Source organism: Chanodichthys erythropterus, chromosome 16 (assembly GCF_024489055.1).
Source record: "Chanodichthys erythropterus isolate Z2021 chromosome 16, ASM2448905v1, whole genome shotgun sequence".
Classification (NCBI taxonomy): domain Eukaryota; kingdom Metazoa; phylum Chordata; class Actinopteri; order Cypriniformes; family Xenocyprididae; genus Chanodichthys; species Chanodichthys erythropterus.
Genome location: NC_090236.1, coordinates 18,975,057 through 18,988,175, shown reverse-complemented (window position 1 = coordinate 18,988,175; position 13,119 = coordinate 18,975,057). Strand labels below are relative to the sequence as shown.

General features: G+C 37.4%; 1 protein-coding gene across 2 annotated transcripts; it reads right to left on the bottom strand.

Annotated features, from left to right (window-relative positions):
- Nucleotides 1–702: 702 nt before the first annotated feature.
- zgc:153115 (uncharacterized protein LOC768186 homolog) lies at nt 703–7,963 on the bottom strand. Of its 2 annotated transcripts, XM_067363419.1 has the most exons (3): nt 7,886–7,963; nt 7,177–7,813; nt 703–4,170 (listed from the first exon to the last, which is right to left on the bottom strand). In XM_067363419.1, exons 2-3 carry the CDS (start codon nt 7,679–7,681, stop codon nt 3,896–3,898), a joined length of 780 nt encoding a protein of 259 aa, XP_067219520.1. In that variant the 5' UTR covers nt 7,682–7,813; nt 7,886–7,963; the 3' UTR covers nt 703–3,895. The 2 variants fall into 2 exon arrangements, with proteins under 2 accessions (XP_067219520.1, XP_067219519.1); XM_067363418.1 differs by having other exon boundaries at nt 7,177–7,945.
- Between the last annotated feature and the right edge of the window lie 5,156 nt (nt 7,964–13,119).

Below are 13,119 nucleotides of genomic sequence, written 5' to 3'. Positions count from 1 at the left end.
GAAATATTATTACAATTTAAAATAACTTTTCTATTTGAATATATTTTAAAATGTAATTTATTCTTATGATATAAAGCTGAATCTTCAGCAGTCTACTCCAGTCTTCAGTGTCACATGATCCTTCAGATATCATTCTAATATGCTGATTTGCTGCTCAGGAAACATTATTATTATCATTATCAATGTTGAAAACAGTAGTGTACAAATTTTTTTTTTAAGTCTTACTGACCCCAAACTTTTGAACGGTAGAATATAATGTTACAATTTTATTTCAGATAAATGCTGTTCTTTTGAACTTTCTATTCATCAAAGAAAACTGTTTTCAACATTCATAATAATAAATGTTTCTTGAGCAGCAAATCAGCATATTAGAATGATTTCTGAAGGATCATGTGACACTGAAGACTGAAGTAACAATGCTGAAAATTCAGCTTTGCATCAGATGAATAAATTACATTAATCAAATAAATGCAGCCTTGGTGACCATAAGAGATTTCTTTTAAAAAGAGTAAAGTCTTACCAATCCCAAACTTTTGTATGGCAGTGCATATACAAACATACAGTGTCCAATATGGAATTTTATTGTTAATTTAAAAAGAAAGTGTACTTGAATATATATATGTACTTTATGACATACGAGCTAAAGAAAACTATTACAAACAAATAACTATATCTCAGTACTCCCATGTAAATGCAATAAACACCAAAACACAAAATAATTCTTAATCCATTTATTTATTATTTAAAAAGCACTGGAGTTTTTTTGTTTGTTTTTGTTGGAGGCAAACAATGAATCATTTAATCAAATCAAATCATTAGTCAAGTCTCATACCATAAAATAAGTACTGAAAGTACTGTAAAAAATGATATTTTAAAGCACACCAAAACAAAAGCATGTAATAAATAAAAATGGCAGAATATTGCAAAACAAAGCAAATGAAAAGAATGTTTAACATTAGGTCCTACTCATGAAGGACAGAGGTTTTCAGCATTACGTTTTATCACCTGAGGAGATACATGGAGGCTTTTGTACTGACAAAACCCATCGGTTCACTGATATGAGACATGGCTGTAGACTGAGACCTTAGTAGATCTCATTAGACATCCTTTTAGTGTGATCACTACAGACAATCTGCCAATCAGTGCATAATCATTTTAGTGTGTCAAAACTGATGGACAAGATCTAGATTGTACGCCAAGCAACAAAGCGGTCCTAAAACAAAGTCGTCAATCTACATATTCTCAATCTAGCATGGTGATTAAAAGCAGCTGCGCTCACACACATCTTAGTTTGACACGCAGAGATCGGATGCCTCGACACAGCAAATGATGCAGCATTTTTCCCGAAGGAACTACAGAATACGTGTTTTCGCTCCTATTCGATTGCTAAGCTATCTGGGTTCAGTCCTAAACCATCTAGAAAGCTATGTTCTGCATACTACAGACATCTACAGTACATAAACCAATACAAAGCATAAGAAACTAAACTTTCCAGTATATTCAAACCAAATACAAAAGATAATAACTGAAATTAAAAGACCACAAAGACACACACACACACACACGCACAAAAAAAAATAAAAATCTGATTTGATCCAGTGGTTTGTGATGGCTGTCCAGAGTACTAGCTGCAAATGTGTCGAGTATAATGGGAGGGATATCAAATGCAAAGTTGAATCCGGACTGCTAAAAGAGGGCATTGTGAGTGAAAGTCAAAAGACGTGATCACAATGGTTTCAGTCTGTCGAGAATCACATACAAAGCCCACAGCAGCCCAACACAGTGAACCATTGATGTCGTCAATGGTCAACAGGTCCACAGACGACTCACTACAGGAAAACTACTACTAAAAGACGACATAAAAAACAAGAAAAAAACCCGGCCAAACATACAAGCATTGTGACGAATACAACCTTTAATTAGCTAAAGAACAAACAAAGAGTCTTAGATGCTATTCTGGTTTGGTTTGTTAATGTGGTTGAGAACTTATCAGTTGTCATCATGCTTCAAGTTACTGCCAGCAGTTACTTAAAGCACTCTGAATATTGCATTATTAGAAAACAGTATGATGAACCATTAAAAAAAGCTGTAGTTTTGATACCAGACCAACTGCGTTCAGAGCTTTTGTATCCATTACATGTTGCAATCCAAATGTAAAGCAAAATACAAACGAAAGTGAAAAGTCCACAAAAAAATCAAGTCCATTTTTCCTCACACTGGTTTAAGCACTCAGACGAAGGTGCGCATTTTTAGACAAATGTATCGATTTATTGTGACAGGTCTTTATCCCCTTCCACAGTGTTCGTTTAGTTGAGCACTATGCAGTAGCATCTATGCAGCGAAACCCATCACACTAGCAGACGACTAGCATTTTTGACAATACCAGTAAGAAAAAAGTGCAATATTGCATGTGTATTTCTTTAGTCGAGAAGACCGACGCCTGACGGCATACCTGTAGAAAATATCCGACAGTAAACAATGGTGCAAAACAAGTCAAAGAATTTTAAGGCTTTCTGAGTTTCCTGATGGTTTTTTTTTTTTTTCTTTTTTGTTCTCTGAGATAGTTCTAAGAGGTCCACAGGCGGGACAGTTTTGGAGAGAGATCATTTTCCAGGCTCTCCCGTGTGAATATACACTCACACACACACACACACACACACACACACACGAACGTGACGCGCAAACATTCGCACACAAGCAGCACTATTCTATTCAAGCGTGTACTGTCACCCCTAATATAAGGTGTATTACTTCTAGTAGTTCATATAATAACATCTTTACCATTGAAGCTGCAAGCATAGATATTTATCTACACGTATCCACATTACTATTAAACACACTGCTACATGTATTGACACTACATGGCCAAACAAAAGAGTTCCTCCAAGTGGAAAATAATAATAATTATAATAAATGCATGGTCTAATAATATTAATAATTAAAAAATCCCTACTCTTTCAGTTGCCATGCTGATACTACTAATAGAAAACAAAAGGAAACGAGCACAAAAGTAATTTAAGATGACAATAAATTATTACAATTTCAGTAGGGAAAGCTATGTGGAAATGCGGCATTGCAGGCAGTGTTTCTACCCAGAAGAAACTCACTGGCCGTTTCAGTTTCGATATTTAACGTTGTTTGGTTTCAAAGGTTGTAAAGAATGGTATTAATTTAAGGAATGGATAAACTTAACATCACAACTTAAAGATTTAGGAAAGCCAAGGAGGTTTAAGAATGCATAAAGTCACTAATTTGTGAGTAACAAACAAATACTTCTGCAACTGAACCTGGTTAGTGTATTGCACAGCATGTGTGGACAACAAAAACCAGGGAGGGTTTACCAAAAGGTAATATACAAAAAGTATATTGGCTATACAAAAAGACAAGACAAACAAGGTTGTGCGAAATTTTGACCATAGATGGAAAGAACGAGTAAACTTTCCCTAAAACTGTGACATATCCTTTAGGAAGGTTATAAAACATGGCTGACAAGTGAAACAACAAAGATGGCCGATGGAAAACATTGTGCTACTAGTAGCAATTTTGTCTGCATGCATCCAAAAAAAGTCCTTTTCCGGCATTTCGGATGAATCTATAACACTTAAAGCGTGCAATTTAAGACCAATGTTGCGTTCGGTGTCACTTGTCAGTCATGTGATAATTTAATCACGTGACTTGGGAATGTGCTTGAGCGTTTGTGTCTCCTTCGCTTATTTTGGTTGTCACTCCTTGGGCGAAGGGGTTCGGAGGAAGACGTGATGAAGTTCTTCATTTTTGGCCAGTGGAAGTGAGGACTGAGCTTAAAAGGATGCCAGCATGCACGGCAATCGAGTAAGCTGCAGTGTCTTACAGAGACGGTGATCACAGTGCAGAAGGCAGGGGTCCCAGCGAGGGTCTACATGGCAGTGTTGGCGTACTCTGAGCCGGCGGTGGCAGGCTGGGTTGAAGCAGATCCCTGAGCCGAACCTTTGCGGTTGATCATGGAGGGGTGGAAGTTGGGGTGCCGGCGGGCGTGCTTGATGAGGTGGTCGCTGCGCATGAAGCGCTTGTCGCAGAGCGGGCACAGGAAGCGTTTCTCGCCGGTGTGGGTACGCAGGTGTCGGGCCAACTCGTCGGAACGGGCGAACTTCTTTTCGCAGTCGGGCCAGGTGCAAGGAAAGGGCCTCTCACCTAGACAGAGCACATGGACGACCCACAACTCATTAGACGACACTAATGCCGTACACAATACACAAGTGCACTATAAAGTAAGCAATGGCTTGGCACCTCCTGTTCTAGATGTAAAGCATACTAACTGATGAACTTCAGGCATACTATACTATTTTTTAGCTGTTTACTAGAGCTGCACAATATATTGAAATTATATAAATATTGCAATTGTATATGCATATTGCAGCGGCTTGTGATAATGGTTTTAATACTTAAATGTTTTGGGGTAACGCAGTGAAGGTGTGGCATGCTTAATATTATTAAGCGCAATAAGCCGTGGAAAAAAACTCACACACGCAGAAAGCTGCCCCTCAGAATTCAGCTCTCTTAAACGTTAACAGTCTTAAAGTGACAGTAGCTTATAAATACCTGCTGCTCTCTATGTCATTAACAAATATTTAGCAAATATTTGATATTAGCAAATATTTAATTTATTTAGTGAACGTTATAGTGTTACTTCACATTTAGGCCCAATTATTACATTTCTATACTTGAATACTACAGTTAGACATTTCTTTATTTCTAATTTTGTTATATTGTATTTATCTATGCTTAGTGTTTTTTTTACTGACCTCCCCAACCGTGATCGAACCACTACTCATAATCAGACTACAGTTACATTTTTATTGTTTACCTGATTACATATTCACACAGTGTTAGTAAATTATTCAGAAATGATTCCACACAATTTTTATTTTTTTATCTTTTTGATTTTCCTTTCTAAAAAATCCTATCACTTATATACGACATGTTATAAAGTCTTTTAGGTTTGTGGAATTGCACACAACAGCCTCTAGTCAAGTGGCTGTGGTTACAAGGAAAAAGGAGAAGCAACATGACAACTGACCACTGAATTTACAGAAATCATTTCACTTTTAAAGATTGTTTTCTCAACATTGCATATATAATCAATTCCTGATGAACAACACATTTTAATTAGACTTTGGAAAGTGTTTTGTCATTCAAACACATTAAAATTCATGTCATTTCATATTTACATATAATGCAGGTTTTCCCCCAAACTTTTTTGTCAACCACACCTCTTTTGACCTAATATATTTAATAATCACGTCAATAATTTTATAACACATTCAGATATTCATGGTTTCTCCGATTCCAATTAATAGTCACATGACATGCAGGTAAATAAAGTGTTCCATCTTTTAAGACCGTATTTATTTTTTTAAATTATTTTTATTATATTATATTATTAGCTTTTCATTAAACTCACTACCCCTCTGCAGTTCCTTCCCAGACCCCAATTTGAGAAACCCTGATGTAATGTTTAATGCCCTTCATGTTGTGGATAAAGAATTTAACACATTTTCTTCTATATGGTACAGGACTGTCCTATTCAAATCAATATGATAAACAAGTTAGATCAAAAGTAATCTAAAAGCAGTAAGAATACATTACATATATTTGTGTAATGTAATAAATTACAATACAATTTTCCTCATGTAATGTGCAATCGGCTATCATTAGCATACTGCACCAGGGTCACAGTCAACAGAACTAAACAGGCCATCACTTGTCATCAAGTTAATCATTTGGATGTGTTTAAGTCTTGTCAGTTTAAGCATTCAAGCGATTTTAAACCAATCAAGGTCGATAAGATGTGAAAGAGAATCAAAAATGCCCATTTCGATGAGTAACAATATGAGCATTATCCCCGTTTCACAGACAAGGCTTAGGCTAGTCCTAGACTAGCCTTATGCATGTTTGAGCTGTTTTAACTGAAAGCAACTTGTACTGACATATCTGAAATATATCAGCGCCATTGTTTTGTCTCAAGATGCACACTAGTAATGTTTTTTTTCTAGGGTACCTTTATAAAAGACACTTAAATATCCTAATTGAACCAAGGCCTAATGCTTGCTTAGGCTAAGCCCCATCTGTGAAACCAGGCCTAGATTAGTTAGTTTTTTTTTTTTTTTTTTTTTTTTGTGGTATAAAAATTGGCATTGAGAAATGTGAAAATATTGGCGTCATAATCTTATTTATTAAATACTAGGTTATATAAAATACTTGGTCAAAAAATAAAAAATAAAAACAACTTTTTTGGGGACAGTGAAAATATTTGCAGGGCAATAAAATCTGAAAAAAAAAAAAAAAAAATCCTTGGAATTAACCCTGTGTACTAATTATTTCTTAGCGTAGTAGTACTTGTATTTTCTTGGTGTACTAGTAAGTGTACTAGTTTCTCATGCCATAAGCTCCTGAACTTATATTTCATTAAAAACTATCACCTTGTCCCCACAGTATACTTCACAAAATCAAGTGGTAAAGATAATTTGTGAACAGCTAATGAAGAGACCAGGTGTGGCTTAAATGGCTCTTTTAACTTTAGTCAAATAACAGAAAGTGCATTAAAATGGGAACCTGCGCGTAAGCGTGCGCGCACACGCGCATTCTGTACTCGAGCTCTGTTCATATGCAAATACCGGGTTCGTCACTATACTACTATACTCGGTCCTCCCTCACGCGCTCCTTCCTTTGTTCATAAACTTTCTTTGTTCGGAGGCCACAGTTGGGAGTTTTCACTCTTTTGTTCAACTAACGAGCAGTGAATTACATTATTATCCACGAATTCACAATTAATATTTCTATTCATAGCCGGTGGCGAGAGTTGACAGAGGGAGCCCCTGACAACAGTCAACAAACAAATGGCCGACAATTAAAAGTTACACTAACCGAGAACTCCAATAAAACACAACCTATAATAAGGTTGAAATCTCCCATAATATGTTTATCCAACAGTGAATTTTAAAGCTACATGCAATATGAGCCGTTTAAAAAACGATATAAATTTAACGATCTAAGTTAATGGCAAGGCAAGTATTTATAAATGCGTATATACATACAAGTAACGTCACATACATATAGGTTACACACAAATATACGTGTAAAAGTTTAAATGATGTCTGCAGCGTTAGCGTCCATCCGCTCCCATGTGCTTCAGCTTACCTGTGTGGGTCCTGATGTGCGCTTTCAGGTGGGATGATTTGCCATACACCCTGTCACACCCGTCGAAAGTACAGGGGTGACGCTTGGTGGGGGACCGGGGTGCACCGCCTCCTGCCCAAAACTGCTGAGGGGTGCTATTGTACTGTCCCGGGACAGGGGTGGCAGAGGGGGTCATGGTCGGCGTTGGGGTGGTGGAGTCAGACAACGTGGTGTAGCCGCTCTCTCCGCATGACGAGTTGCTGCTCTCGGAGTAGGCCGACATAGGACGAAACTTGCCATGGAGGTCGGTGAGGATCTCCGCCACCGTCATCATATTGGCCCCCTCTAACCGGAGCGTCTCCCGCACCTCCCTGTCCTCGCTCGACCCGTCTGGCTCCCCGGCAGGAAGGCCCTGAGGAGGGGCCTGAGCCGCACCAGACACCGGGGTCGGTCGATGGAGGACGGGACCGCTGGATATCGACACCAGACACTCGGCGGCCAGATAATCCGAATAGGCGAACGACATTTTATCGCGACTGCGTTTAACGACAAAACAAAAGTTATGATGGAGTGCCTCGTTTCCTGAGCCCGTTCGGTTCTTCTCCAAAGACTTTCAACTCGTTGTTTTTTCTCATCAGCAGCGACCTTTGCTATTTATCTATAATGAATACAAAACAAATGAAATTAACCATAAAAAATATCCAAAAGAAGTAAAAAAATAATACGCTACCGGCGTGTCTGCGTTTCAAGCCCCAACGTGGTGTCCTACATTGCCCCTCGTTTCATTGTGTCTGCTGCTAGAACCGGCAAAGCCCACGCCACGCCCCCGTTAGCGAATTTTAGTAATACTACTACGGAGAGGGCTTGGGCTCATGAATATTAATTACGTAATGCAACGTTCGCCCAGTAGACTTAACCGATTGGCTGAAAATTAAACGTCGGTAAGTGGGCGGTGCTTAGCAGGCGAATACACAAATCATTGTAAGCTCATAAATATTAATTATAATGCGTGACAGGACGCTCCAGGATGGTCACCAAGCAACTTCAGCGTGACTTTATTAATATTCATACACTAACCTTCGCCGTAGTAGGATTCGTAATCTTCCAGTCGCCAGCATGCAAAGAGAAACACGCACCAAGTGACGTGGTGAACTGACGCGCGCTACGGGCGTGGAGCAAAGAGACCATTTAATAGTGTCAAATGACACTGCGAGAAAAAAAAAAAAATCTAATCACAGCGCAGTTTGCTTCGAATCATGGCCATGGAGTAATGCATATTATTAATAATAATAACTACTCAAAAGTCAAATTAATTCTTATCAGTTGTTGACGTCATGAAGATGTGGAAGGCGATGTCCTCTTCATTTTAATAGGCAAGTAGGAATGGAAAACTGAGTACTATTTAGTGCATGGAATTAAAATGTTTGGTGTGTTATTATTATTTTTAATTTTCTCAGTTTACGCCTAAGATGGGGGCTGGTCACGACATGCCCTGCTTACACTCACTCATCTCCCATGAAGTTACACTCTAATCCTAAAATATAAGTTCTCCACTTTTTGAACTCTTTTTATACGGTTTCTAAACAACACCCACCTTACGTAAACTGGTCATTAGAGTGCACAGTGAACACCCCAGCAGATTAGACAGAGTTCATCAATACAGGCCTTCAGCCGTTCCTCCGAAGACCAGATGGAGTCTGGTGTCAGAGTATTACAGTGAGCAACAAGCCTTGAAAAACCATGAGATAGAGAGAGTCACTGTGGATAAAGTAGGGCAACCTGAAAGCCCCAACAGATGCTGTGAATCATGCATGATGGCCTCCTCCCTTTTTTGTCCAACATCTCATACAGTGAAACGTGCAGGGGAAAATAGGTAGCGCTTCGAAAAAAAAAAAAAAAAGGAATAATGGAATACTGTTAGTAGGTCAGTGAAAATAAAGGCTGCATAGATAGTTTATGTGTGTTGTGTTCATGTAAGGTTTGGGGCCACACACACACACACTGGATTTTCATGTTTTGTGGGGACTTTCTATAGACATAATGATATTTATTCTGTACAAATTGTATATTCTATCCCTTACTCCTAAACCCCACCTCTGTCTTCATTTTTAAATTTTCTAAAAACATCACTTAGTATGATTCACAAGCTCCTCATGGAGACCACACTCTAAAAAATAGCTAAAATTTACTCAGTAAAATACAGTTTTGGTACAAAAATGCTGGCTTAAAAACAACCCAAGTTGGGTCGAAAATGGACAAACCCAGCAATTGGGTTGTTTTAACCCGGTAGTTGGGTTAAATGTTTTCCCAACGTGCTGGGCAGTTTCATTTAACCCGACTATTGTTCAAAAATGACTTAAAATGAACCCAAAATAGGTTGGAAATTAAAAATCAGACACATAATTAGAGGCAACAATAATAATCAGAAGGTGAACATTTATTAATAAGAAATTAATTGCTATTCATTAAACTTATTAATAAATGTTAATAATGTTCATTTCCAACTTTGGGTTAAATAGAACTACCCAGTTGGGCAAACATTTAACCCAACCGCTGGGTTAAAACAAGCCATTTACTGCGTTTGTCCATTTTCAATCCAACTTGGGTTGTTTTTAACCCAACATTTTTAGAATGTAATATACTGTAAAACAATGCATTCTGGGTAATATTATTTGTAGTTTTCGAGAACGTAGCCTATAGGCCAGGGATGGACAACTCCGGTCCTGGAGGGCCAGTGTCCTGCAGAGTTTATCTCCATCCCTGATAAAAACTCACTTGCCTATAACTTTCTACTAATCCTAAAGACCTTAATTAACTGGTTCAGGTGTGTTTGATTAGGGTTGGAGCTAAACTCTGCTGGACACTGGCCCTCCAGGACCGGAGTTGTCCATCCCTGCTATAGGCCTTTTTACTTAAAATGAAAAATATTACAGAGAACGCATTGTTTTAATGGTATTACTGTTTCACTGGAAAATGGTAATTTACTGTAAATTTGTTTCATTTTTTTTTTTTCAGTTATTTTTTTAGAGTGAAAAAAATGTCCCCACAAGGACAAGGATTTTGGATACCGCCATCTTTGGGGATTTTGTCCCCGTAAGGGTTTATCTGAAACACACACACATACACACACTCATATTTTCTAAGGAAAAAAAAAAAAAACAAGTCTCAATTTTGCTTTTCATGATTTTTTTTTCTATTTTAAGAATGTTTAGATATTTTGGTAACACTTTAAGCCCAACAAGTAACTATCCCTAAACCCAAACCTAACCCTAACTATAGTAAGTACATGTAGTTAATTAATATTACTCAGTACTTATTTGAGTAAGTACAATGTAACCATGTCACCTTAAAATAAAGTGTACCCGATATCTTTACTGCAAAACAAAAAGAAGCTTTTGTTTGTTGTTGTGCACAGCTAGCCCAGCAGATGGTGCCATACTCGAGGTACAAGCCTTACATTATAGCCCAGGGATGTCCAATCCTGCTCCTGGAGGGCCACTGTCCTGTAGAGTTTAGCTCCAACCCTTATTGAAACACCTGAACAAGCTAATCAAGGTCTTACTATAGGCTAGAAACTTCTAAGGTGTGTTGAGGCAAGTTGGAGCTAAACTCTGCAGGACAGTGGCCCTCCATGACTGAGTTTGTGCAGTTGCTGATATTTATATGGACAAAAAGATGAAATTCTGTATATTGTAAATATATATTAGTGAGATCTTTATAACAATATAGAAGATAAAATACATATATCAGTTGTCAATTATCTTGCCAATAATGTCTGTGTAAGATGATAATAGAATGAAACATTTATGGGGACAAAATATAATGCCTGAGAGATGTACGAATAAACGTTTCTTTATTTGGTATATTTGGAATAATTAAGTAAACCTAAGTTGCTTCAGTCAGTATTTTTGGAATATCAAGAACTTTAAAAGTTATTTTTACATTTACTTTATGAAAATGAGAAAAGATTTCAGAGCAAAAAGACACATGAACCATGACCTGAAGGAGGACGTTTTTAAAAGGTTTTTACCTGCTAAGAAAGTACAAAACTGTCAATCAGATGGCATAATGCTTATTTTCTTTTAAAAAATAAGGTTAAAAAAATTGTGGTGAGGCACTTACAATAGAAGCAAATGAAGCAAATTTTTTAGGCAAATACAACAAGGTTGTAAAATATTTGTACACAGAAAAGCTATAGTTTTTAATGCAAAAATGTTTACAGACTGACTCCATTAACTTTCATTGTAAGTGCCACAGTGTACCCCGGAAATATTATTATTATTATTATTTATTTTTTATTTTTTTAAGGAGGGACAAGTCTGGAAAATATGTGGTAATCAACATTATGCCACAAAAGCTGTCAATTGTATTTATTTAATTTTTTATATATAGTGTTGGTATTTAGCACAGCACAAGTCACATGCTATTCTAAAATAGAAATTAAATAAAACAAATTACTTTTAAACTCAAAATATTTAGCATTGTAATTAAAATAATAAAATGATTATAATTAAGCTTTGCAATGAGCAAAGATTTTGAAGCACCCCACCAGCAGACACAGTAAAAACTTGGAGGAATAAAATGCTCAAGCCACGCCAAATTCGTGAACATGTTATGAGAGGCTCAGTTCAAGATGTCCATCGGTATGCTGTGAGATTTTGTTAGCTGGATGGTCCCCTGGTGGGCATCTGTCTTCTGATTGGTGTCTGAATGTCCTGTGAGTTTTTACAAAGGCTTAACTCAACATCTATCCATTCACTTATGTGGTTATGCTTTTCTAGTAATGGTCTCTCCTATGAAGTGCTGGTGCAGGACATTACTTTAAATCCAATCACTTATGGCTATGTCTCCGTTCTGTCTATCGCTCCAAAATCTCTGTTTATTTATGTGGCTTATCTTCAGTGGTAAGTGTTTAATATCCCATTCTTTAATATTATCTTTTGAATATTTCGACAAATACAAAATAGCCAAGTAAATGTTTGTTTCTCTACAAAGTTTAGTGCAAGTGTTAGTACTTCTGCATTCAATGATGGTTTTTAACTTGCTAATGTTTTTACAAGCTGACTGCCACAAACTGCACCAAGGTCAACTTTGCAAGTCTACCTGCCCTGGTAAGAGAATATACATGTTGAGTAAATATGTTTTTGCTATTCATCCATACATAATTATGGATATTCCACATACTTATCTAAATGGCCACATACCGTAGACATCTATAGTTTTCATGCAGGTCATTTTAAATAATACTGACTAACCCTACAAAAAACCTTTTGCATGATTAAGAATAAAAAAATGCATTTATATAATTGAGGATTTCACCAAATGGAGGTTTTGTCTGGTGTAGCTCACTTCTGGGGACAAATTTGTTCCTAAAGTATAAATAAACACACACACACACACACACACACACACACACACACACACACACACACACACACACACACACACACACACACACACACACACACACACACACACACACACACACACACACACACACACAGTGGGGACATTCCATAGGCGTAATGGTTTTTATACTGTACAAACTATATTTTCTATCGCCCTACACCAACCCCTAAACCTACCCATCACAGGAAACTGTGCACAATTTTACTTTCTCACAAAAACTCATTCTGTATGATTTATAAGCCTTTTGAAAAGTGGGGATATGGGGTTATGTACTCATAAGTCACCCTCTCCTTGTAATACCTATGTCATACCCAAATTTGTGTCCTGATATGTCACAAAAACGCGCTCAAACACACACACACCTACACACACACACACACACACACACACACACACACACACACACACACACACACACACACACACACACACACACACACACACACACACACACACACACACACACAGAGTGAGAGAGATAGAGAGATGATTTGTATATGTGTGTGTGTGTGTTTACTGTATATATACATGTGTGTATACAGTACATATGACTTG

Bases quoted from the DNA above. Each gene is read 5' to 3' on its own strand.
- zgc:153115 (XM_067363419.1), bottom strand. From the start codon at position 7,681: ATGTCGTTCGCCTATTCGGATTATCTGGCCGCCGAGTGTCTGGTGTCG. The intron at 4,171-7,176 runs GTAAGCTGAAGC...TGCTCTGTCTAG, and splicing joins GCACATCAGGACCCACACAG to GTGAGAGGCCCTTTCCTTGC.